The sequence below is a fragment of the Artibeus jamaicensis genome, unplaced genomic scaffold (assembly GCF_021234435.1).
Source record: "Artibeus jamaicensis isolate MK-2021 breed Jamaican fruit bat unplaced genomic scaffold, CSHL_Jam_final contig_473, whole genome shotgun sequence".
NCBI lineage: Eukaryota > Metazoa > Chordata > Mammalia > Chiroptera > Phyllostomidae > Artibeus > Artibeus jamaicensis.
Window position 1 is genome coordinate 2,209,982 of NW_026521851.1, and position 26,553 is coordinate 2,236,534.

General features: G+C 49.1%; 1 protein-coding gene across 1 annotated transcript in view; it reads left to right on the forward strand.

Annotated features, from left to right (window-relative positions):
* The window catches only part of ACTN2 (actinin alpha 2), a 65,219-nt gene that overhangs the window by 14,914 nt on the left and 23,752 nt on the right, over window positions 1–26,553 (forward strand). The window contains exons 2-9 of the mRNA XM_053667896.1: window positions 9,186–9,300; window positions 10,196–10,315; window positions 11,564–11,650; window positions 15,483–15,570; window positions 17,158–17,236; window positions 20,210–20,291; window positions 23,969–24,054; window positions 25,331–25,423. Of these exons, the coding sequence (XP_053523871.1) occupies window positions 9,186–9,300; window positions 10,196–10,315; window positions 11,564–11,650; window positions 15,483–15,570; window positions 17,158–17,236; window positions 20,210–20,291; window positions 23,969–24,054; window positions 25,331–25,423 (750 nt within the window). The remainder of the gene's footprint in view (window positions 1–9,185; window positions 9,301–10,195; window positions 10,316–11,563; window positions 11,651–15,482; window positions 15,571–17,157; window positions 17,237–20,209; window positions 20,292–23,968; window positions 24,055–25,330; window positions 25,424–26,553) is intronic.

Sequence of the window (26,553 nt, forward strand, 5' to 3'; positions counted from 1 at the left end):
CCCTTGCATGGAGCAGAGCACACTCCTATCTCCCAGTCTCAGGCGAGGGGGCTGGCTGGGCAGTGCTGCTGGGTGTCAGGGCTCACGGGGTGGGAGGGTGGCCCAGAAGGGTGCTCTAGATGAGGCACGTGTTTCCCAAGGACACTCAGATTTTTCCCAATATCAAGGAGCCTTGTTAGCCACTTTCCCTTTCCAAATTCCGTACCGTCAATCTGTTCCATTCTTTCTAGAAGTTAGGGAGGAGATGCCACGTATCAGAGAGGTTACTCCTTAAGCCAGAATTAGTCTGGGGTGCATTCGACTTTGTTAAAAATCCCGAAAAGACTTTTTTTCCCCCCTGTTAGGCAGTCTCAGAATTTTAGCACCTTTCTTTATGTTTTCCAAACAGCTTGGGACCTAAATGAAGTCAGTCCATGAGCCTGGTGATTGAAGCCTGAAACTCCTGGCTTGGCATTTGTGAGTGACGCCTGGACAGGACCGTCCTCGGGCCCTGAGAGCGCTGCCTCTGGCCTGCGCTCCTAAAGTCTCACCCTGGCCTGGTCCTATTTTTAGGTGCCCCAGCAGGGAGGTTGCCTTTTATTTTTTACAAGATTGAACTTTTTTTTTGGCAAGATTCCAGAGAGAGTCTTTTTTAACAGTGAAGGATTCTGTAGCTCAGTTTGACAGGGTAATGAGCAGATGTAGATTTTTAGCTCCTCCGTCTTTTTTTTTCCCAGTTAATAAAATCTGATTGATGTTCTCTCTCATTTGCCCCGGAAAGTCTGATGAATGAGATGCCATGCAACAAATAGTTACTGTCACAGTGTTCCAGGCATCGGCAAGAACAGAAAACAAACCCCTGCCCCTCGGTGTGTCCCTTCAGTGGCGGCGGCGACGTTTGTGGCTTTCGTGCCCTTAGTACGAGTGTTAGGCATTCTAACGCTGGTAGAAAGAGATCTGAAATCCTGCTCGTAGGCAGAATTTGTTGGTACGAATCAACGGGAAAGGGCTGCCTCTCTCTTTCTTTGTCTTTGAGTAACTAAATTTGTATTTGTGAGTTTCCCTGGAACCCAAGTGAAAAGCAGTATTTTGGTGCAAAATGTGTGGTTACAGTTAACTTACAACTGAAATCGTCACAGTTTCAACCTGAAGCACTGGAAAACTGAATAGGCACTAGTTCTGTGTATGTGAACTGTGGCGCACCTGCTGGGTGCTGGGTTGTTTGGGTGACCCAAAGGCGGGGAAGGCAGGGTTAGAGGCTGCAGTGTCCATCTGGTTCTTTAATGTAGGACCTGGGAGCTCGCAGACACACACAGCTGGGGAGAACAGTGTGCACCTCCACGTGGCCACGGAGTGCAGTGGGGTCTGCCTTTCGGCACGAGCTAATTTTAAGGCTCCTTGTACCTGCTGTGCTATAAACCAAGTCCTGATTCAAGCGTAATCCTTTATATTAATTGTCCTTAGGGACAATAGTCCATTTTTTAAAAATGCACAGACAAACTATTATTTTATTCCCAGCAGCAAAACCTAACTTTCTGAAGCCTTGTCCCTTGAGGAAATTGAGATACGCTTATGCTGTCCTTTGTCCTTTGAACAGAGGTCGTACACTTCGGTGAATTGGTGAATCCGACCTCGCACCCTTCTGGGTTCTCGTGTCCCTTCCCACCTGTGCACAGCAGTGGCCTGTGAGTGTGCTGAGCCGCGTGTGCTTTCTTTAAAGTGGGAATATTTCCTGTGCTCGAGTGAACTTCGGGCACAACTGTCTTTGGTACTCCTTTGCAATGACCTTATTCCATTTCAGTTTAAACCCAAAGCACCTCGAGTTTCTCCGAATTGCCATCACTGACCGCCGTTCTCCTGAGATTCTAAAGTGTTTTTATTTGTGAAATATTTTTCCAGTCTCTCGGAATTCGTGCAGACTTCTCGTTGAATGACATTAGTAGTGCAGCCCTCAGGGGAAGAGGGGAGCCACGGGAGAGGTGGGCTGACTTGCCCACAGCGGACGCCGAACTGGTCCCAGAGCCAGGCTTCAGGTTTTAGGGAGGCTGATCGTGAGGGATTGCTGACCTGAGCTGCCGCCTGCCCTGTTATCCAGCAGGATCTGGGAGACAAAGCAGAGACTCGTGGGCGTGGGCGGAGAGTAAAAGCGCTGCTCCCTGTGGAGAGAGGTGCTTGCTTGTGCAAGTTCTGAGAACAGTCGGGCCCCAGCGGACTTCCAAGACATCTGGTAATTGATGGTAGCACGCCCGGCACCCTCAGAATTAACACTCTCCCACTTACATACCTCTCGCCCCGAGTCCATTTCTTAAATGCTGTGCGAGGAGTCGAAAGGACACTTGGTGACCTTGAAGTTTCGGGATCTTTCAAGTCCACAGGATTACCCTGCGTGTGCTGAGGGCCAGCCACCACCGTGAGTGGCTGTGGGTCCAGGGACCTTCCCTGATCTCCCTGTAATGCAGGCAGAAACCCTTTACATGTGTTTGAAAGAAGGTCGAGTGTCTGAATACTTAAATTTAGGTCGTGCTGCTGATTTCTCACACGACTTTGGAGCGGCCCCTTGTTCGGGTCAGTGTGGCATTTGCAGGGGCCCAGAGCAGGTGCTCCTGTGACGGTGGGTCGGGGCTTCCTGGCTGTGGGGCTGTGCAGCTCGGTAGTGAACCAGCGCCTGCTGGCCCCTGCTCTTCCTCGAATGCCAGAGCTGAAGCCATAGTTACTTCAGAGAAGCAGCCCCCACCCTCTGCCCCAACCTCACCCAGAGATTTTGCACTGGTGTGCAGCTTTCTAGAGCCCCTTACTTTTCCAATACGTGGAAAGGGCCAGAAAGCGACTGGAAGGAGTCTTGGCAAACTGGGAATTTGTGAGGTGGAAGAGGAAACAGTACTAGTGATTGCCGCGAATGGAAGCACCAATGGAGCGCCTTCAGAAAATGAGCTCCGCAGAGCAGCAGTGGTGTTGACCGAGGCACTTACATTTCCCCTCCTGATGAGCTTTTGAACTGGGTCATACAGTTACTTGATTGTGAGAATTATTATTCCTTTTTTTATAGCTGGGAATGTGTCAGGACACAAAGGGCAGATAATTGCGTGGTATCAGAGTCACACATAGAATCTGAGTTCTGAGCCACGCCTGCAGCGGGGCCGGCCTTTGCCTGTTCTCCAGGCTCCCTCCCAGGGACCGTGTCCCCAGGTTTCTGGGGCTCAGCTGTCCCACCCCAGAGGGCGCGAGGCTGGAATTGGCACCGAGCACCTTGTGATGTCTTTACTCACTGAGGAAGGTAAATGATATGCAAACCCCATCACGGAACACTCCGACGCTGCCCCAAACCTCTGGGCCTGACAGACGATGCCGTTTCACGATCGGCGCATTTGGAGGTGGAGGCATCGGTCTGCCTGCCCCCAGCCTGTGCTGCAGGCCCTGCCCTGCGTCCCAGCCCTCTGCAGACCCTGCTCCATTTTGTTCACAAAAGCCCCAAGACTGGGGTGCATCTCCATTTCAGGAAGTGTGGTCTGAAATTGGTATTTTATATAATTATTATCAAAATAAAAGCTGGTTTTAAAAGTATAAAGGAGGTTCATAGATACTGTGTTGCCAAATTCTTTGTTTGGAGAAAATGATAAAGTCTGTTGAGCAGCTGCGCTCCCAGGAGTGAGCCCCGGAGGACTCACCTAAAGGCAGTGATAATGAACTAATCACATGAAATGCACCATGTCAGACTCAGGGTGGATTCTTTTTGTCCTCATCTGTGTATCCAGGTGATAAACTCACCCAGATGAAGATGTGAACTTGTGTTATGTAAGTGATAGAAATAATCACAGATATTACTCATTTTGATTGGAAGGCCCTTTCCCTCCTCTCAGTGGGGTGCAGGGGCATCCAGCCTGTGGCCTGCGGGCCACATGTGGCCCAGGATGTCTGTGAATGCGGCCCGTCACAAAGCTGTAAATTTACTTAAAACATTATGAGCTTTTTGTGATTCCATGTCGCAGTGTGTTTAATGTGTGGCCCAAGACAACTCTTCTTCCAGCGTGGCCCAGAGCTGCCAAAAGGTTGGACACCCCTGAAGGCAGTCATGTCTGTAGGGTTAACTAACCTAAAAAGAAACCAAATTCAAATGCCCAGCATTCAGTAACACAAGCTTATCTCAACATTTCAACAAGGACCCAAGTGCTCTTTGCCGTTCAGCTCACTGTGCTGGTTGTCATATTGTATCATTTAACTCTGAGAGAAGTAGCAGTGTCACAACTCTCACAAATCTGGGTCTTTGCTGGTAAGTTCTTCCTGAAAGGAGGCGTGGCCTGGCCTGCCATCAGAGGGCTCGCAATTGTTGCTCACGAACATTCTTGAGAAATTCCTTTAGCTAATACTTTTCTCCGTCAACATGCGTCGGGGCTGAAGAGAATTTGCGGGCCTCCAGCGAGCGTCCGGAACCAGCTGAGGAGACACGCTGCTGATGGTCTGAGTGACTTCCAGACTTCGTGCAGACCCAACGCCGCGAGTCCCGGGCTCGCCCGCCATAGCCCCAGGCCCCTCCTCCACTTCTGGTGCTCGGCGAGTTTCTGGGCCACAGCGCTGGGGGGCCACGCGGGGCTGGGGCCCAGCCTACGCCCACCCTGGCCCGTGGGTTGTCATCGCTTATGCTTGGGGAAGAGAGGCTGAGATCTGCCCTGGTGTCTGCGGGGCACACACAGTGAGGCCGAGATCCCCACCGCTGCCCACCTTTGCTCGGTGGTGACCTGGCCCTGCCCCTTAGCTCTGTCATGAGCTTCTCTGTAAGGTAATGAGGCCTGGAAGCACCTGCCTTTCCCTTCCACAGGCAGAAGCTTCTGTGGTCTCCCATCTCAGTTCTCTTTCCCGGGAGGTGTGGCGCAGCGGGAGAGTGGAGTGGGAAGGGCTGAGTGGCAGCCTGGCCAGGAGTGACAGGGCGGCGTCCAAGTTGGCTGTGGGCTGGGAGGCTCGGCCTCTTTCCTTGATGGTCTGTGTCCTGTTCATAGACACCGTGTCTCTTAGGAAGGGGACAGCTCTTGGTAACCTGGTTTGAACCAGGGGGCCTGGGCCACCCTTTAGTCCATCCTAGTGCTCCAGGGTTTAATTCCCACAGGCCTTAGAGATGCCTGTCAGTCAGCAAGAAAATCCCTGAAGAAGCCTTCTAGTAAAACGGGTGGGGTTTGGTTGCTGTGCTGGGGCTTTGCTGTTAAACTCTCCAACATTCAGGCTTTTCACGGAAACCTGGGACAATGGGAAATGCTAGGAGCAGTCTCCACAGGCTGTGGGAACAAACTGTGGATAGAATGAATTGAAACATTTTGATACCTGGCTTGAATGAAGCTCCTTTTCAAAGTACACTGGCCTCTTTGTAAGCTGTTACCACCGAGCAGGGATCCCTTTCACATTTAACTTGTTTAGGCGCCCCCTGATTGGCCCTGAGGGATGGTCATTAAAGACAGGGGCACTCACTTCCAGTGCAGATGGCAGTCCAGGTAAATGCCGTTCTCAGATCCTCCCACGGTCAGCGTTACAGCTACACTGCACGGCAACCCTCATGGAGAACCACCTGAAGTCTCGCCGAACAGATGCCCTACAACTAAGGATTTACAGAAGAAACAACATCCAGACTGGCGGGAGGGGTGGAGACGAGAAACAGGCTGGTCCCACGCCCACGTGTGGTGGTTAAAAATCAGGAGGCGTATGTCTGTCACCTGCGGAGGTGCCCCTGCGGAGCCAGTGGTCCCAGCCCCACGCCAGGCTTCCCAGACGAGAATCAGCTGCCGCGGTGCTTATGACCATCAAATCCATATTATAACAAATGTTAAAGGGACTTCTTTAAAGTAAGAAGGAAAAAAGATAAAAAGTATAAATAATAAAGTGACAATATCAACAATTCAACAATTCTTTAAATGCAGGGTGGCTGAATGAATGTGGAAACAGGGCCCCTACACACGCTGCCTACGAGACTTCCTTCAGACGGAAAGACTCACACAGACCAACTGGAAGTGAAGGGATGGAAAGGCATTTCGTGAAAACTGCAACAAGAAACCTGCTGGGTGGCAATACTTGTACCAGACAAAACAGACTTTAAAAGCAAAGGCTGTGACCAGAGGCAAAGAGAGACCCAGCCATTCCACTTCTGGGCATTTATCTGAAGAAACCCAAACCACAAATTTGAAAGAGTATGAGCACCCCTGTGTTTGTTGCAGCATTATTTACAATTGCCGACATATGGAAGCAACCTAAGTGCCCATCAACAGATGAATGATAAAGATGAATTGGTATACATGCATACAATGGAATAAGGCTCAGACATAAAAAGAATAAAATCTGGGCTGGCTGCTTGGCTCATATGGTTGGAGCGTCATTTTGTGCACCAAAAGGTTACTGGTTCGATTCCTGGTTGGGGCACATGCCCAGGTTGCAGGTACAAGTCCTAGTTCAGGCGCTTGTGGGAGGCAGCCAGTTGATGTTTCTCTCTCACATCAGTGTTTCTCTTTCTCACTCCCTCCCTCTGAAATCAGCGAAAAGATGTCCTCAGGGGAGGAGAAGAAAAAAAAGGAATGAAATCTTGCCACCTGAAACAACATGGATGGACCTAAAGGGTGTTGTGTTGAGTGAAATAAGTGAGACAAAGATAAATGCTGTATGATTTCACTCATCTATGGAATCTAAAAAACAGGATAAATGAGCAGATAACCAAAGCGAACTCATAGATGCAGAGAACAAACTAATGGCTGCATAGGAAGGGGATGGGGGAAGGGCAACAAAAGGGGAAGGGATTAAGATGTGCAAATGGGAGATTACAAAGACAGTCATGTAAGGTACGGCACAGGGAACATGGTCAACAACATTGTAATAACTGTGTATGGGGTCAGATGGGCGCTCGATTTATTGGGGTGGTCGCTTTGTGAGTTATATAGATGTCTATTCACTATGTTGTACATCTGAAACTAATAAAATATTGTATGTCAAATATAATTGAAATATTAAAAACTGTTTAAAAAAGATGGGGCATTTTTCATTGGACTTAACTCAAAAATTGACTTTATGATTAAATCTGTTTTCTGGACTTGCACAACTGAAAATTACTTATGGAAATTTACCTTTATGGTATGTATACCTATAGAAAGGTAGCAACAGACAGACTCTGCAGGATTCCAGAGTGGGGTCAGGAAGCTTGCACCGATTTCATGAGCAGCTTAGGGTTACATCCAAAAGTGCTCCTGATACTTTCATCATGAAGGGGCTTAATGTGGTAACAGGGTATGGTCATTTACACCAGCAATATCTGCCCATTTGAAGTAGAATCTAAGTAAAAACAACTGTATAAATATTTACCATACTTTCTATCAATTCCATTAAAAAATCATAACCTGCTATCCTCTTGTGCCTTTTCTGGGAGTTAGGCCTATGATTATTCATAGCATTGCTGGTTAAGAAACACCACCTTTAAAAGAGTTTTGCTTGCAGTGTATGGGGCCTGCAAAGTTTTTTTTTGTGGAAAAACTTAATTATCTGGAAACAACCTCAACATCTATCCATAGGGAGCTAGTTACATGAAGGTACACAGTGGAATATTCTGCCATAGAAAGAAATGATCCTACTGATAAGGAACGCTCCCTAGGTTACGTTTCCAAGTGGGTAAGAAAGCCAGGTGCAGAGCCCTGTGGTCCAGGCCCCGCGTAGGAGGTTTGAAGGAGAGGCGTGCGCCTGCCTTGGTACCCATCCTCCGGGCAAGGACACTGGGAGGCTTCCCGCTTTGAGCCTTTAGTACCACTGGAATTTTGAACAAAGGGAGCGTATTGCCTATTCAAAAAGCAGATACGAAGAATTCATATTTACGTAAGTAAATTACAGACTCCTGTCACAATGTTAGCTTCAGGAAACAGAATTTGTGTACGTCGGGTGGTGCTGTCGAATGGGACTTCCCGTGATGCTGGAGGGCGGCTTGTGCAGCCGAGGAGCCGAAACTTTAATTTACGTTCACGTAGGTACCTGTGAAAAGCGCCTTCCCCGCGGGTTGGGCACAGAACTGGAATATACGGCCTAGAGTGCCCCTTCTGTGTAGACTTGACTAAAATTTACATGAGTTTTAGGAAAAGTAATTACTAGTTTAGGTTGTCGGGAAGACTTACTATTGCAAATCCAAGAAAATGTCTACACTTTCTTTTTGCTCTAGAATTTAATGCCGTTGCATATTTCTTACAATAAGCGACTATTAGTCAGGTTTGAAAGTCCTCTCTATTACCCAGGAAAGTCATTTTTATGGAAACTGTCTGTTTGTAACCTTCCTGGGAACAGCGTTTTTCTGAGAGGTTCACTTTCCCGTCTGTAACGCAGCTTGTTTGTGTGTCTCCGCCCGTGTGTGACACGCGGGCACTTGGTTCTTGAGCCCAGCAGCTGTTGAGAGACTGGGGAGAGTTCGCATTCTGAGCCAGCAGCTGCCGGGCGTGTTTCTAATCTGGTTTTGGCAGGAAATTGTGCACAAGTGGAAGCCAAGTTCAAAGACCTTGAAAAAATAAACAGAGTGCCTTTGGGTGCCTCTTCACGTGCAGCCCGTCTCTCCCCGAAGGTCGCCTGCAGACCCGCTAGCCGGGCCAGGCGGGAGCCCCTGCAGGGCAGCGCTGTGTCTGACCATCTTTGCAGTCCAGGCCTGCGTCAGGAGGAGGTTATTAGTACCACCGCTACTGTTTTTTGAAGATTGACGACACTGCAAATTTGTTTAATTGACTAGTTACTAGTGTAAGACTGTTGTTTATGCAGGATAACTTGTAGATAATGAGGGGTGATGGGCCCCTCCTCTCTTCCCCTTCCTGCTACGCAATACCACTCGCCCTCTACTCTGAAGTAAGACGTTGGATGTAAGTGAGACAGTCTTCATACATTATTTACTCACTCATTTTGCAGGCAAGCTTATTTTTTGTTGTATACACAGAGTTTTCTGATGGCATAGTTGTAAACGTGGTACCTTTTCAAACTGAAGGCAAAAAGCCCTCAGGTTGGTATACCAAATAAAAGGTTTTGTCTCTAAAGAGGAAATTTTGCTAAAGTCTTTCCCTTGGGCCACAGGTCATTCCCATCACATTCTGTTTGATGGCCCAAGGCGCTCCAGAAGGTGTGAGCCGTGGCATGGCCCCCAAGGAGGGTCCCCCAAGGAGGGTCCCCCACGGAGGGTCCACCCCATCGGGCCACACTGAACCCCATGCACTCTCTTGCAGACGTTCACTGCCTGGTGTAACTCCCACCTCAGGAAAGCGGGCACCCAGATCGAGAACATCGAGGAGGACTTCAGGAACGGCCTGAAGCTCATGTTGCTGCTGGAAGTCATCTCAGGTTGGTGGCAAGCGTTGCTTCGGTGCTGCGCCCATCCCCAAGCTCCTGCGTGTGAGCAGCAGATGGTCCTCCAGGTAGACATGCTGCTTTGCAAGTTCCCTTGAACCCGCTGGTCAAGCACATGGTGTTATTGGGAAAGAAAGCCTCTTGAAGAGCAGTCTGCTGGGAGTTATTTTTCTGTGTAAAAAGGAAGTGTATTCTGTTTAAAATGGGCATATTAGTGTTTCTGTCACCCACCTTGTAACAAAATTAGAGAATAAAAGAGTTATATGACAACCCACCATGCTGCCCTCTGCATCCTCAGTCCAGCCTGTGTGTATTCCAGACATTGTCAAGCAGAAGCTCAGTGTACCTGTTGGCATAACTAGGGGGCTATGCTTTGCCCTGAAAATCAGCCGGCCGGTTTAGACTTTGGACTAGAGAATAGATCGCCCTGTGGAGGTGTGACTGGGAAGGGGGATGGCAAGTCTGCCTGATCCATGGATCTTCATAGTTGGGTGTCTGGGAGGAGCGCTGGCAGCCACCTCTGTGACTTGAACTAGGCTGCCCTGCCTTCCTCGGGCAGCTAGTTAGCAACCCCAGATGCTCCTGGACACCAAGCAGCTTCCTTCCTAACCCCTTGGTAACTGGGCTCGTGGGCCCCGCTGGACACTCAGCAGAGCTGAAAAGCACATGGCTTTCGTAGCATGGCTCCCCACTGGTCCGTCCGCTCTCGGGAGTTTGTTAATGCTCCCTCTGTACTTTGAGAAACCAGGGGCACATCAGAAACAGGTACCCACTTCCATTAGGAGACCATGACTCTGAACTTCGACATTTCGGTTCCACATCCCAGGAGGTGAGGGTTGGGGGAGGGCGAGTACTTTCTCTGCCTGAACTATCTGTTTTCATCTGACAGGGGAAAGGCTGCCCAAACCTGACCGAGGAAAAATGCGATTCCACAAAATTGCCAATGTCAACAAAGCCTTGGATTACATAGCCAGCAAAGGCGTGAAGCTGGTGTCCATCGGGGCTGAAGGTGAGCTGCGACAGGAATGGCCTGACACCGCACTGGCTGGCCTCACGGTGGCCTTGGGCCCCAGGGTTCCCCAGTGGGTCAAGCTCCTGCTGGCTCTGAGCACAGACGGATGAGAGCAGGCGGTGCCATGAATGGCCAGCCAGGCTCCAGGATCATTTGCAAAGAACAGTATATTATAATGCTCTCCACTCCGAACCTGTTACAGGAGTGAGAAAGAACATGTGCGTCCCATCGGCTCTCAGTGAGAACTCGTGACTGTGAAGGGATGTGTCCTCTTCCTTCTCTGTGGGGCGCTGGGAGCAGGGACTGCCAGTGCCCCACAGGGACTGCCAGTGCCCATGCCACGGCACACAGCTGTCCCGTGAACCTGCCAGCGGGGCTGGAAGAAGGACCAGGGTGATAATGAGGCGGAGTTCTCTGTATTGCATTACAGCGGTCCCCTGTTTGGCTGTTTTTCTTTCCATGGTTTCCATTACCCATAGTCAACCATAGGCCAAAGATCATAAATGGAAAATTCCAGAAATAAACACAAACCTAAGTTTTTAAATTGTGCACCCCTCTGAGTAGTGTGATCAAATCTTGGCCTGTCCCACTCCGTCCTGGGACGTGAGTCACCCCTTTGTCCCTTGGCTCCACACTGTATGTGCTCCTCGCCTGTTAACCACTTGGTAGCCCAGTGAATATTGGATCCTCTGTGGCGATATCTGGGGCTTGTGTTCAAGTCACCATGATTTTCTTAATCATGGCCCCAAAGCAGGGAGCAGTGGGGCTGGCAATACGGATATGCCAAAGGAGAAGCCCTGCGTGCTTCCTTTAGTTGAGCAGGTGTGTGGGTGTAGGAAAAAACACAGTATGTACACCGCTTAGTGCTGTTCTCAGTGTCAGGCATCCACTGCGGATCTTGGAATGTACCCCTGAGGATGGGGGGTACGACCACATTTTGAACCTTAGCTCACCTAGTCCTTAAACTTGGGAAACTCATGGGTTGTTTTCACTGATTATGCATATGTGAGATTTGTGCTTGTTATTAACTCAGAATTCATTTAAACAGGAGGCATTTGGTTATGAGTATCATGTTTATAACTGGACACATTGTGACACTTATGAAAACATAAAACTGTCTTTCCATATATATTTTTTCCGGTAGCTCTGAAGTCAAAACTTACGGGAAACATAACTTACAGGAAAGGGTTGTGTACGGCAAATGGTGTCTTCACAGTAATCTGTTGTTGGTTTTCCTCCCTAAAGAGATCGTCGACGGCAACGTGAAGATGACCCTGGGCATGATCTGGACCATCATCCTCCGCTTCGCTATTCAGGACATCTCAGTTGAAGGTAGGAGACCTGGTGAAAAATCTGACTGTATTAAGAGACACAGAGTGACGTGTAAACTGAGCTTGCAAAAACTAAAATTGGGACGCGGTTTTATAAAACTGAACAGTCACTTCTGTGACTGAATGAAAGATCTGCACACTGGCCCTTCGTGGCTTTCCCTTTGGGTGGGGAGGACCCTGGCGCCGCAGTCCCAGTCCTGGGGGCGGAGCCACTTTGGAAGAGATGAGCGCCTGTTCCAAACAGAAGTTGCTTTTTTAGATGAACACTTTTTTGAGCGTCTTTATTGCTTGATATACTAGTACATTCATAAGTGAAACACAATTCTGTAGATTTCGAGCTGAGACACTGATTTTCAGGTGCAGAACCCGATCAAGTGAAATCCAAGTTTGTTCATTCTTCTTCCTTCCTCCCTCCTTCTTTCCTTATACTAGAGTTCCAGGGCTTGCTGCTACAACTGAAGGTGGAAATCTTTAGCCTTATGTCCACTGTACTTCTAAGTATTTTTGATGAACTCAGCACTGTTGAAAATGGTGAAATTGACCTTCTTAAAATTAGAATATTGCATATTAAGGTCTCAAGTCACAGAACATACAGCTGAACCTATTTAAGGGGGGCTTGAATCATCCGGTCAGCCTGCTCTGACTTTGTCGCCTAGCAGATGACCAGGTGCCTGGATGGTGAGGGTGGGGCCATCATTTGTCACTCTGCCTGGGGCCAAGGACCCTCTGACACTGCTCTTTTTAAGGGATTTAAGTTACTAACCAAACAACACATAATGAAGATCAGCAGTTGGCCACCTCCTGTTTACCAGAGACATGAAGCCTGTAATACTTGCCCATACAGAGTTTCTGATGCATGTAGGTTATTCCCATCCGGCACTGACACTCCACTATGTCACCTGAAAAGCAAAGATCTGAGGCTGTTAAAACCTCCAGAATTCAGTCTCAGCCAGCTAGAATTAATGAATACTTTGAAGTGGAAAACTTCAGACAATGTACGTTTATTAAAGTACGCTGCTTTCATACTAATGAAAATAATAGATGCTTCTTAAAAGTTCCTGCTTTATTAAAAAAGAGTAACTTATAATCATTTTATAAATTTGATATACTTCTAAATTTAAACACTTAAACAGTTGAACCTACTTCAAAGAACAAATGCCAATTTAAAAAATCTTGTTCACGCTATTGCCTGTGTTAGAATAGCAGTTCCTTTTTTTACAGAGGTGAACTTGACCTTGGCTTTTTTCTGATCGGTTACATATTTCAAATTGTGGTGATATGATTTGAAAACTTAATTCTGGTTCAGGTGTAGCTATGAATGGTAGTATCTGTTAGAGAGTTTCCCCCAAATTATTACTAATAATTAATCAAGCCACAGTATTTTGTGAACAATCATGATATATGTTATATATCATGATATATTAACTTGCTTTTCAGAAGCTGCTGAAAGTAAACACTCAAAAGTGATCATTTCATTAGCAAAGTGCCTAAACTTCTTGAATCAGCTGTCTTTCAGTGTCCAACACATCAGATGATGTTAGTTTGCTAACTTATGTTTTTACTCTCTTTACTTTATGAAGTCATTTCTTAACAACCTCACTTAATTTCTGTAAGTCTGTAATAAAATCATTTAATTGGTTTCATTGATGCATATTATGTAGACCAAGGTGTTGTTACCACGTAATTCTTTGAGGAGCCAGCCTCCTTTACCAGAGTGGGGGGCCTCGTCCCAGAGGCGAACTCCAGGTAAACGTTTTGGCTGCTGAGGGCCATCAGGTGTACATGCGGGGGGTTCCCGGTGCATCACACTCACCACGGAATGACAGGTGACATGACCTGTTTATCATGTGCTTTTACACTGCGGTCGGGTTTGGTGTGTGGACGTGTGTGCGCCAAGTGGCCACGTTGCAGGTTTCACCTGCACCCTTGGGCAGGGAGGTGTCCCCTGGGCAGGGACAGACTTGGACAGGTCTGTCGACCTTAGCTGAAAACCTGGACATGGACTTGGGAGAGAGTCAGCTTCGATTAGAGCCACAGTTAAATGGACGGAGAAACTCGTTCCATGGTGAGAGCCTCAGTGTGTTCAGGGCTGTCAGACAGGAAGAAATTAGGTGAAACTCACTGACTTGTGAGTCTAAACTTTGGTAGCAGTGATAAGATTTTATGGATCTGCTTTACATCTGTGTCCTTTCCTAATATCATTTCCATTTAAACTGTAAAAATACAGTTTTATTTCCCCCTGATGCACTTTTTCTTACTAATGACATTGGGCAGAACTCAAAGGCAGGCAGCTGTACATAGCGAAGCAGCTAGGTGTGGAGTTTCATATTTCAACACCTGTACCAGTTCATATATTAATAAAGTCTTCATCTTGTTTCTTAACAAGAATTTGCTAGGCAAGGGATGTGAATACAAATCATGGAAATTATTCTTATAGCACATGAAATTTTGGGAGTGTGTTTATTTCAACTGGGTTATGGGTCAGAGAAAAATCTGAACTAGAAAGACAATTCAGATAAAAAATTATGGAATACTTATTTGGATTTGGAAAGATCAACTAGAAGCCCCTACTAACATGAAAGACCAGAGAGTCTATGTGTTTGCAAGGATTCTCCAAACTGGTAGCACTCAGCCAGGAGTAGAATCCTGGATCCTAGCCGTGGTTTGGAGGAGCGTTGGGTGTGCGCAGCTGTGGGCGCCCAGAGGCAGCGGCTGCGGTGGTGTCTCATGGAGCAGGTGCCCCGGCAGAAACTTCTCACAGCCCTGGAGGCCAAGTCCAACATCAGGTGCCAGCACAGTCAGTTTCTGCTGAAGGCCCTCTATAGGCCTGTGGACGGCTGCCTTCTTGCTGTGTCCTCACATAGCAGACATACAGACAGCATGTGCGTGCATGTACTCTGGTGTCTCTTCTTCGAAGGCCACTAATCCCATCGTGAGGGCCCCACCCTCATGACCTCATCTCACCCTGTTGCCTCCCAGAGGCTACCTCTCCAAATACCATCGCACTGGGGGTTAGGGCTCTACAACATGGATATGGGGGACGCAGACACTCGGTCCACACAGAGGTGCACAGAGTTTTTGGGGCAGTGTCTGTGGAGGATGGAGAAGGAGGGCAGGCGATGGCAGAGAGACCCTTCAGGCAAAGCCCCTGGCTGACCCCCCTGTGCAGGAGGAGGGCAGGCAGGCCGGGAGCAAAGAGTCCTGTTCTGCAGGCCAGTGGGGCGTCGCTCTTAGAGGAGTCCCCCCTCGGCAGGAAGGTGCCCTCTCTTGCTGGTCTGGGCTGGAGCAGCCTGAGGAAGTGTTGGGAGGGCAGGGAGGGGCAGCTGGGACTGCAGTGCCACCCTGCGCCCAGGCAGCGGACGTCCCCCAGCTCAGCTTCCTGGTGCCCTGGGGCTGGGTGTGGGTCATCCAGTCGCTCAAAACTCAAATTTATCAATAAAAATCTTTCAGTATTATAAAATCTGTGGGTAAGGGTATACATTTTAGACATAGTGGCCTCTGTGGATTTCATTTACTAGAGAATGTAAATTATAAATGAGGCGAATGACAGTTAAGTCAGGAACTATATATGTTTTTATATTTTCATACGAAAGGTAAATTTCATGTGTTTTATGTCATAACTTGCATTCGCAGTTTTCTACAAGTGTCCTTTTTGAGTCCGTAAGTGTCCTCAGAAGTCGGTCACTGGGCTCAGGGCTCCAGCTCCCGTCCTCCTGCAGAAGCTAAGAGAAGGGAAGGCGTGGGAGGCCGGGCCCCCTGGCAGGGCGGCTGACGTCGTGCGAACAACGTGGTGAGTGTGTCCCTGCAGACACTTTCCTTGGCTGTCATTCCAGAAACCTCCGCCAAGGAGGGCCTGCTGCTGTGGTGCCAGAGGAAGACCGCCCCGTACAGAAACGTCAACATCCAGAACTTCCACACCAGGTGGGCACGCCGGGCCTCCCCTCCTCGCTGGGATCCCGATGGCCGGGACCGTGTGCATCCACACTCACGTTTTTGCCTCCTGCCTGAGAGGCCTGTATGTTTGTAGCAGGACCGTGGCTATCGGATTTTTCATTCTCAGGGTTTCTCAGGGAAGACATGGTTAAGGTGAGGGTTGCTCGTGAGACAGCTCTGTGTTTACAAGTGATTTTTACGTGGCGCCAGACTGGGCCTTTAGAAGGTGAGGGTGTAGGAAGCTGCCTTCTCTGGAGCTCACCTGGCATTGGGAGGTGGCGGCAGGGACTGCTCCTTAGTGGGAGGAGAGACCGCAGCAGAGTCCGAGGTCCCCGGGGCCCAGCCCACCCTGTCCCCTCTGCCTCAGATCAGCTTCATGCACTGGGATTCAGGAGCAGTAGGAGAATCGTGTTTGAAACATTATAGAAAACTGGGTGAAGGAAATCCAGACAGAGTCTGAGACCACGATCTCGTCCCTTGCTTTGGTCTCTTTCCTTAGTGCAGATCTTCTGTGGCTCTTGCATGTGAGTGGTTCATTTTCTCACCCTCTGTACAGTGGTCAGCCTGAAAATACATGGAGAATCAGAGAGATGGAGGATGAGCACAAGACACATGAAAACTTGGGGAGGTTCCTCTGGGCCCACAGATACTGTTAGAGCGTCTAGCAGGCGCCTGGCCCTGAGCGGTGGACCTCGAGGTGCAGAGATGGCCCTGCACGTGCTCTGAGGAGGTGGGGCCAGGGCCAGGGTCCGGGGCCCCAGACGTGCTTCCCATGTACCTTCCTTCTCTTCTGCCGAGGGTGGCCCAAGCACTGCGGCGGTGTGGCCCCGGCTCCCTTCCCCCGGCCCTTTGAGGAGCAGACGCCCACCCCAGCTGTCAGGGGACCCTCTGGTTGCCCCGACCTGCCGTGGCTGGGAATGGGTAGTGCTGGTGCCTGAGAGAAGCAGACTTTCACCCGTGTCCTCTCTTCTGACTGCCTTACATACCTGCATGTCTTTGCCCTTTTAAAAACATTTCATTGCGAGGAAAGACAGTGGCTACCTGGGAGCTAAGAGTGGCCCTGAGAGGTGTGAGAACTCACGGTGGAACGTGTGTGTTGGGCATTTGAGATTGGCGTCCTTGGGTGGGGCCAGTGGGCTGACTCTGGGTCCAGAAGGGAGACTGGAAGGGAGGGGGCAATGGGAACTGGAGGGGCAGTGGCAGAAGAGGACAGCAGGACAGCTACCAGGAGACATCTTTCTTCTGGTCACGCCAGTACTCCCAGCACTGAACCTGACCGGGGGAGGGTGACTGGGAGGAGGCCCAGGCATGGGGGGGCCTGAAGTTGAAGGTGGGAAGTGGACATCAAGGGGGTGGCAGTTCTTGGTGACCCCAGGGAGAAAAGGGGTGTTCAAGGAAGGGGTACAAGGCCACAGGGTGGGAAGGGAGGGAGGTCTGGGGGCCTTTTGTTCATGAAGCTGGATGAAAAGCAGTCAGGGGCCGCGTGACCCAAATTTTAGGCCACCGTCTGAGCGGTGCAGACCCTGTGGCTTTCTCTGCACTAACTCGTGTCCCATTCTTCCCGATGTGGCGCAGCTGGAAGGATGGCCTTGGACTCTGTGCGCTCATCCACCGGCACCGGCCCGACCTCATTGACTACTCAAAGCTGAACAAGGTCGCTGGGCCTGCATGTCCGTTCTGCCTGCCCTGCCCCCCGCACCCCTGCATGTGGTCCCAAAACGAGCACATCAGCACTGAGCTCTGCATGCCCCCAGACAGCCCCCAGCCCGGCTCACCAAATGCAGGCAGGGCAGCAGAGAAGCTCCCCTGTCACCACGAGGACAGGACAGCCCCAAGGCAGTCACCCTTTTTGCCCAAATTAAGCCGCTATTGATTGGGTTTGAGTTTTACCGTGAGGCTCCATGCACGTTTGTTAGAGATGTTGCATTCCTACACCAAATATGAGAAGGGGACGGCAGGACAGCCGCCAAGAGGTGTCTTTGGCAGCCACGCTGTGTGAAGCGTATGTTTTGGCGCTGGGGCGTGAGGTTCAGGCCCTCCCGGCCGTCTCGCTCCAGACCCTTTGCCTTCTCCGAAGGGCTGAGTTGCAGACTAATCCACCCAGAACTGATTAACGTGTCACACAAGGGACATTTCTTAATGATCTTGCTGTTGATGCAGATATTAGTTGCAACTTCGGAAAGAAGTTTGAGGATTTTCAGAGGGGGCTTTGCTTGCTTCAGAAAACTCAACTTAGGAAATCTTTATTCTCCCTTTAGGCTTAAACTTCAGTGTGCTTAAGTAGTCTTTGAACTCTTCCTTTGAAAGAAGTGTAAAAAAGTAATCTGTACTGGAAAAAAGAAATCCGTGCCCGTCCACCTGCTGCCCTAGAAATAATACTGTGGGAAGGTCTAAGCCCGAGGGCGCCTCCCCCTGGCCGCTGCGGGCCCCCACTGCCGTCTGCCCTGGGGCTGCCAGGGCCCAGGCCTCGGTTGCTGGTGTGCTTGGTGTGCTGGAAGCTGAGCTGGGGGACGTACCTCTCAAACTGTCACGTGCAGCGCATGCTGCCCTCACCTGCGTGGCGTGCATGCTGCCGGCGGCGCCCTGGCTGTCTCCACGTGTTAGCGGTCACCCGCTCACCACCACGCCTGAGCCTCGGGCCCGCCGCTCTGTGCAGGAAGGAGGTGGCCTAAGGGAGCAGAGTCACTGCAGTTTCTCAACTTTTCAAAGTGTGTATTTTATCCCTGAGCTTTTGGAACATTTCATATATGCAGACAGTGTATAAACTTTATCCATTAATCTTCATTTCATTTGCAAAATGAGGGGACTGTACTAGACACACAGACCTAGTTTCACTAGTTTATAGTCAGTTTTTATTACAAAAGGTGAACAGACCTATGCTCCTTGGCCATCTATGATGGGTAAAAAATGATAACAGTAGCAGCTAATGCTTATATAGCTCTAGATAAGACCCCGTTATAAGTAAATGCATGTATATCATATGTATGCATGTATTAATGTGTGTAGTCTATAACAGTAATGTATTTATACACATATACATTCACATCAATACATATTAGTAAGTACTATATGTATATTACACATATATTAATTCAGTCTTCACAATGTACAGCAAAATATAATCTACTGTACACATGAACTAGGCATTATTATTACCCCAGTTTTACAGATGAAGGAAGTGAGGAATTCAGTAATCTGCCCTAGGTCACACGACCAGGTGCCGAGCCAAGAAAATGCTTCATTGCCACCCTGTCTCTGTGAGCAACAGTCTAAGTGAGGTAACTTCCACAGCCTCAGAGTCACTCCTCTCCGTTTTTAACACTGAAGCTCTTCTCACATATCAAAAACAAAAAGAAGGAAACCTTTGCTCAGCGCCGTGGCTTGGTGAACCTTGGGGTGAGGCGGCCGGTGGGACTCCCTGTTTGGTGTGGCGGCTCTCTGTGAGGTGGTCCTGGGCTTTGTCTAACCACGCCTGGTCAAAGTAGCTTTTTGCCTGAAATAACTAGCTGTTCTGCGAAGCAGGAAGCTTGCTTTGGCTTCTTCCCTGAATGCTGTGACTGTGTTTTTGAAGCCTGCACTTTTGAAATGTTTAACCATATTAAAACGAATGTGCTCATTGCAAAGCATGGCAGTTTCTAACGTGTTTAAATGGCTTTGATGTTAAAATTCATCAGAGCCATTCCTGGACTAACACTGCTTTTCATTTTGATTTCTCTGTCTTATGCCCCCTCCCCATCCCAGGTTCATAGTGTTCAGTCTATTTAATGGGCCAAAACAAGAAATGTAAAGTCTTTTAGCTTTTCAGTATTTCACTTCTACACCTTTGGTTAAATTTATTTTGTTGCATTATATACAGGGTCTAGCACAAATAACACCCCCTTTTTATTACAAAATCTTTTACTATAAAATCATAAGCACATAATTCTGTAACATAACAATATCACACTCAAGCACACCATATGACATTTTAGGTGAAATGTTCAAATCAAACCTATAAATTATTACACCCATATTATTACCCTAGCGACACACTCAAGCAGGCCTCACTTCTGCTGGATCCTGTATATATAATCAGTTTTTACAGTCTAAGATAAATGTAATCTTAAGAAGAAAACTTTCTTCACAGTTTTCATTTGCCATTTCAAGTCTTTGTAATTTCTTCTCATCTCTGACATGCAGAAACATGATTTTGTTCTTTGAGCCATTTGGTAACATTTACCGTGAGTGGGTGCTCACCTGGCAGCGGCTTCCCTCTCCTTGCCCCTTCCCTCTCTCACATTTGAAACCAGGGTGTCGGACTGATTCTCCGGGATCACCTTCCAGATCCTGCCCAGAGAAAACACCCAACCACATTCTTCCCACCTGCAAGGCCTTTGTTCTCTTGAACCTGTGCTCCCATGTTATGAATTGCATGGTGCATGGATTGTGTGGTTTTGGTATCATTTTTTATATTCTTCTAAATGTTCAAAGTGATTGGGAAGAGAGAAGAAGAGAAATCACTTATATTATTGTGGTTTTGTGTGGAAGGGAAGCTCTCCTCCCAAAGTGAGGTACATAGAAGACGTTATTTACGTGTCTTGTTCAAAAGTGCATTAAAAAAAAACTGATGATGCTGTTTTTCGTGCAGGATGACCCAATAGGCAATATTAACTTGGCCATGGAAATCGCAGAGAAGCATCTGGATATTCCCAAAATGTTGGATGCCGAAGGTGAGGAGAATTGTGTTATCGACTCGCATAAAATCTGGGCTGGATGTGGCGGCCACGCACGGGGCTGGCAGAACTTCCTGGTCAGGCCACATCTGAAGCACTTCGGATTCCTTAGGGAATATTAGAGGGTTTCCTCTGCAGCTCGTTCATAAATTATTTGTAAAAATTCTGCACACCACACACATACAAGCCAGCAAAACTATGGTGAAAGGATTTGGTAAAATATTCAGCTTTGACCAAACAACAGGATGCTTTAGTTTGTGATTTTCAAAGAAAAAATTCATGTTTTATTTTTTTAACAAACTGAATTTCCTTACCACATTGAGACAATTTTAGTAAATAAATTTTCTTGCAAAGTGCTTAAGACTCCGAAAAGAAAAAGTCCTTCCTTCCAATGGGAAGATATGGAATGAAAATGTAGACCGTACCTCTCAAACTGTCACGTTTTACTTTTATTGGTCTAAGTTAAATTTTGTTTAGTTAGATTTGAAAGAACTTCTAAATATTCTGTGGTTTAGCATCACTCCCGCAGGGAATAGTTTCAAGTGCCTTTTGTGCCCTTTACACAGATGCATTTGTGAGCTGTGCCTACGGTACTCCCTTCAAAGCACTGATGTGGAGAACATCCATTCACTTCTCTCATTCACTCATCGCTCAGCAGACACTGGCTGAGCACTTACTGTGAACAGGACCCTGGGTACCACAGGGCATAATGAGATGTGTATGGTGGGGTCCTGACCTCCAGGAACCTCTGTCACTGTGTTTGTTGTGAGTGTTATTCCCAAATGGTCCATTGCTTCCACTAATTGTGTTGTTCAGAAAAGCAAAGAACTCGATTATAGTCAATGGTCCATCCACTTTTGATTCCTCCTCATTTTTGGTGATTGCATTATACTTGATAACAAATTACCACAAACTGGGTAGCTTAAAACAACAGAAATTTATTCTCTTATACTTCTAAACTGAGGGATCAGCAGGGCCACGCTCCCCCCAAAGCCTCGGGAGAGCATTCTTCCTGGCTTCTTACAGCTCTGTGAAGCCCTATGCCTCACCTAGCTGGTGGTGGCTTCGCTTGGTTTGTCTCTACGTGGCCATCTTCGCCACGTCCCTGTGCCTGTCCCTGTGTCTCCTTCCTTCTTCCTGTAAGGACACTTGTCACAATGGACTAAGAGCCCACCCTGCTCCACATGACCTTGTCTTAACCTGTACATGTGCAGATCAGGTCATGTTCATAGGAACTGGGGGTAGGACTTCCCCATAACTTTTAGGAGACATAACATTGGTCTTTCCATTAGGATTCTAACGTTACCTATTTATTAATTTAACCATTATCAAACACCTGTGTTATTGGTGTTAACACTTGAGCACACCCTTCAGAGTTCTACTTATAGTTTCTTCACAAGTCTTCAGAGGGAGAAGGTCAATAAAACCATGAACTAGTACCGAGACAAGTTCCTGTTGCTGTTTCTCCAGCTGTCCTCCCTAAGTCTGCACTTGCCTGGTCTCTCCTTTGACCTTGCCGTACAGTAGACAACTACCCAGAGTCAACTCACTCCAGTTAATGGCTAAGATGCTGAAGTGAGGACAAAGCTGGTGTCCCGAGTGCACTCATCTCACAGTCCACCCACGCCTCCCTGGCACTCTGGCGTTGGGGGGCCAGGATCCTTGTCGCGTTCGGTGCTTTTGTTGCCCCCTCGTCCCCTGGTTTCCCCCTGGTTGGGGCACACGTCTGCTCCATTTATCCTTTGCTCTTGATGGGATGTTTCCTCCTCCCTGTGACACATCCGAATCTTCCACTACTTTTCTTTATCCTTCCTTTCGAATGATTCCAAGAAAGCCTTACAAACTATGCTAATTCCTTTGTAGAGTAATTTCTTATAAGGATCTTCTGACCAACAGGGGTGTTGGGACACTGGGATGTAGCTACCAACCCAGCAGATGCCCCCACGTCAGCCCTTGTACCTGCGGTCACTGCGCACACTTACGTCGGTCCAGCATCATGCTGACTTGTCTTATTCCTGCCACCTTTCATTGTCATGTTGTGCCCTGGTCCCCTCCTCAGATCACGGGCTCCACCTGCTGCTGTTGACCTGAACCCCTGGTGGGAATTTTCTGGTGGTTAATTGGAACTGTGACCTGAGGCAAAAACTGGAGAAATGCTTCCTCATCCTATCTTCACGTTTTAGAAGATTAAGAATGTTGCTTCCCTGTTTTCCTCCACAGACCTTTTTTGAGGTGGGCACAAGGTTCAGACATGCAGGTGGGCCTGTGCTGCGTGGGCTTGCGGAGGGTCTTGGCTGGCCCTGGTCTGCTCTGTGCCCAGTGACAGACGTCTCTGGGACTGTCAATTCCTTGATTTCTCTTGTCAGTTCTAAGAAGTACACGGAGGAGTGACTAGGCCGGTCTGACTTCTTTGGTTTGAAGTGTTCCCAACATAAACGAGTAGGGCGACAGGGAAGGTTCGTTGCTCTGACTCCTCTGAGGCAGCTCCGCAGGAGCCCAGGTGTCAAACATCAAACCAGTGGCCTTGCTTCCGCCACAAAGACTCAGTAAACCTGGCCAGACCTGCTGGGCGAGCCAAAGCAACTCCGGTCTCCTGTCACCGGCATGCTCTCGTGGTGCACAGGGGCGAGGACATCAAACTTGAGTCGCTGCCCACCTTCACCTTGTGGGTCTTCATTTCCTTTCAGTTGTTTTTTTCTCTTTTCCCCTCTCCTGTGAGTAAGGAGACCTGTCTGGTTCTGAGGAGGCAGTTGTGTGTTTTTTGAAGTCTAGTTTTCTATGAAACTTACTTTCTGTCTGTGTACCAGTGTGCCGTTCGTGTTTGTTTTCCAGGAGATTCCACACTGTTACACAACTGCGTGTCCTTTCTATTAATATCCTCTGGAAACCCAGAGACTGGGTTTCACTTCAGGGAATTTTAACTTCATTCTGTCCCGTGACTGAGTTCCGTATAAAGTGAAAAGGCAATTCAGCGAAAATGGCTCTGCTGAGTCGGAGGAGGAAGGGCACCTGTCACATGGTCTGTCTCTGTCTTCCTGTTGGTCAATGTGGCAGCTAACACAGACGGTAGCAAGGGTCAAGGGTCGGGGTGGGCACAAGCCATGCACACCCTTCTCTCTCCACATTTGGTCGCCCCGGGTGACCTCTATAAATGGCGTGGTAAGTGCGCACAGAGGCCTCACCCGCCGTGCTTCTCTGGGGGGCGTCATCCTGACACCAGCAGCCAGTCACAGAGCAGAGTGAGGGCAGCCGTAGGTGTGATGGGGAAGTGGCTGGAGAGACGGGGCTCTGTGCTCGGCTGCTGTTCCCAGCATCTCACAAAGGGACACCCGGGTGCCCCGATGTGGCCAAGAGGGTGTGGGCTGCACGAGCCAGTGGGAAGTGGCCACAAGCTTTGACCCGAGGCCCACGGCTCCCGTGGTAATGCGGTAATGCCTTGATGGCATTTCAAAAGCCCACCAAGGGGAGGGAGGAGGAGAGGCCTCAGTGTGCAGACTGGGGAAACACTGGTTTAAATCGTGCTGTTCACAAACCATCTGTCTGAGGTTTGGGACCGTGGGCCCGGGAGACACAGAAAATGGAGCGGTGCAAGCCGACTGGTCCCTCCCTTGTTCACCCTGGTTTTTGCTCTCCGTGTGTGTGTGTGTTCTCTGTGCTGTTTTTCCCTCCCTCAGACATTGTGAACACCCCCAAACCGGACGAAAGGGCCATCATGACGTACGTGTCCTGTTTCTACCATGCTTTCGCGGGCGCGGAGCAGGTACCCACCACGCGTCCGTCGGGGCTGCGCTGCCCCTCCGCATGGGCGTCGGTTGTGTGTGTGCGCGTGTGTGCTTCACATCTTACCTTGGGATCTTTCTGAGTGTTTCGTGATGACCTAATACGGCAAGTTCCAAACTGTGAATGCTCTTTTTTTAACAGCGTTAACTTTAGACAGTTCCTGAAGCATTTGCACTCCGCCCTTCCTTCTGTGATATTATTTCACTAGTAAACTGTGGGAAACACGGTGCTTTAGGAACAAAAGGTGGAGTAAAGGGGACTTTCCCCAACGCGAGCAAGTGCCTCCCTGGGCCCTAGTCCGTAGAAGCTGCCTTCATTGCTCTGGCGTTGCTTCTAGCATCTTTCAAGACAAATCCCATTCTAACTGAAATGGGGAAGAGATTACAGTGTTAGAACCCCCCCTCCCACCAAAAAACTCACATTCCTTAAGACACACAGCCTGAGGGGTGGACCCTGTGGGTAAATGTGTTTTCCTCTGCATTTATCTGTTTCTGTCTCTGGCCTCCTCCCATGACTCTCCTTGGAGAACCCTGGTGGCCCGGGAGGGGCAGAGCTGTGCTTCTCGCCGGTCCCTTTAAGACTGTCAGCAGCACATGAGGATAACGGGACATCAGCCCACCCAGGGCGTTGAAGGCAGGGCTTTGCGACAGGCTGCAGGCCTGGAAGCCCGGACGGCACGTGGCTCTTCCCCACTCGTTCTGTCACCGTGGGTCGGGGCACGTTGCCAGTCCGGGCCCAGGTTTTCCTCCACAGAAGGAGGATAGAGAGTTATTACCTCACCAGCTCCTCATGCAGGTTAAACAGAGTGGTAAGGCAGGTTCCGCTCTGGGGAAGGATCCCATCTGAACTCCGTGCAATGAGCTTTGATTCGCAAAGGCTGAGGTTGTTCCGAGTTCTCCCCCTGTAGTCCTGAGGCCAGGAGCGTGCTCCAGTGGGCACACGTTCAGGGACCTGAGAGTTTGGTTTCCTTGACCCATACATTTCTGTTACTAACTTGCTTGATGTTTTACAAAGCTTGTGTTCAGACTAATGTTATCTCCCCATTGTTCCCTACAGTACATTCAGCCTGCCGTGTAAGTCTGTGTGAAAACTGTAAAAAAGGTGTGAAGCGATTCATGCCCTCAGCCTTATCCTCCCTCACCCGACTCTGCACCATGTACGGCAACCCCACCGTCCCCCTCACACCCGCCACGCTCAGTTTTGTGTGTGCATGTCCCGTCGACGGAGCTGTCGTGTTTACCTATTGTGTTTTACAGGCCGAGACAGCAGCTAACAGGATATGTAAGGTTCTTGCTGTGAATCAAGAGAATGAGAGGCTGATGGAAGAATATGAGAGGCTAGCGAGTGAGGTAAAGGAAACGGTGACCCTCAGTCCTGTCTGTACCCACCCAGACGGTGAGGCGAGAGGGTGAACATGGGTTGTCAGTATTGTTTTCTTCGCATTTTTCATCCCAGACGGAATAAAAGTAGGAAAATACAGTTGAACTCAGAGGTGGTTCGTCTGTAACCACGTAATTATCAGCACTGAGGGGCCCCAGAGCATGGAGGCAGTTGGCATGTTCGAGAAGCGGAGTGTGGCATCATTTCTTGCTGGGCCCCTCCAGGGGAGAGTTCCCCAACATGACGTGTCACTGCATGACTTCTTCCTGGTTCTGACATCACAGAGGCTGCGCTCCGTGGTCAGAGGTCTAGTCCACGGTGACCCAGCTCAGAGGAGCGCACCCAGCCTTGCTGGACATGGCTCAGCCTCCAGCCTAAGTCCCTAGAGGGAAACACAGGGGAGGCCGAGCCCTCCATCCTGGTGTCTGTACGTGACCCTCCCGGAGCGCGGCAGCCAGGTGCTCGGTGAGGACAGCACTCCCCCTGGGCTCTTTTGTTCCAGTTTTAGCATCAGTCGGAACTCAGCAGCCTCGTCGCCCATGGTCCGGGCCCCTTTAGTTGGAACTCGGTCACCATCACGCAGGCCACACACCAGATGACGTTTGTCCTGACTGCACATAGGCGATACATGGTCTGTTCTGGGAAGAGTAGCAGGACACGCACTTCAGTCTGACCAGGAGTTTCTCTTTTCTCCCTGCTGCGGTGGAGGAGTTGGTCTGGCCTGTTGTTTGGTGCCAGCGGAGCACCGGGGGCTGAAGCCCGGCCGGGAAGGAGGACGATGAGCCTCGGTGATTACGTCCCGCCCTTTCCTCTGCAGACCCTCAGGCCCGTGGACGCATCGCCACTTTAACTAATTTTTATTGTCTGCTGCCATTTTCTAAGCAATCTTAAGCAGAAATTTTCTGTGGCTTTTCAGCAGGTCCTTTCTAAGACTTTGGTAGTAAATCAGGAGAGTATGCCTTGTCCTCAGGTATTATTCACTAGATATCAAACCAAAATATACTTTGGCACTGAGTCAGTCCCAGACTTACAATACATCAGTTTAGTACATAAATTTATTAGGTCGGAGCTTAAGTTAAACCCACTGCTTCGCTGATTT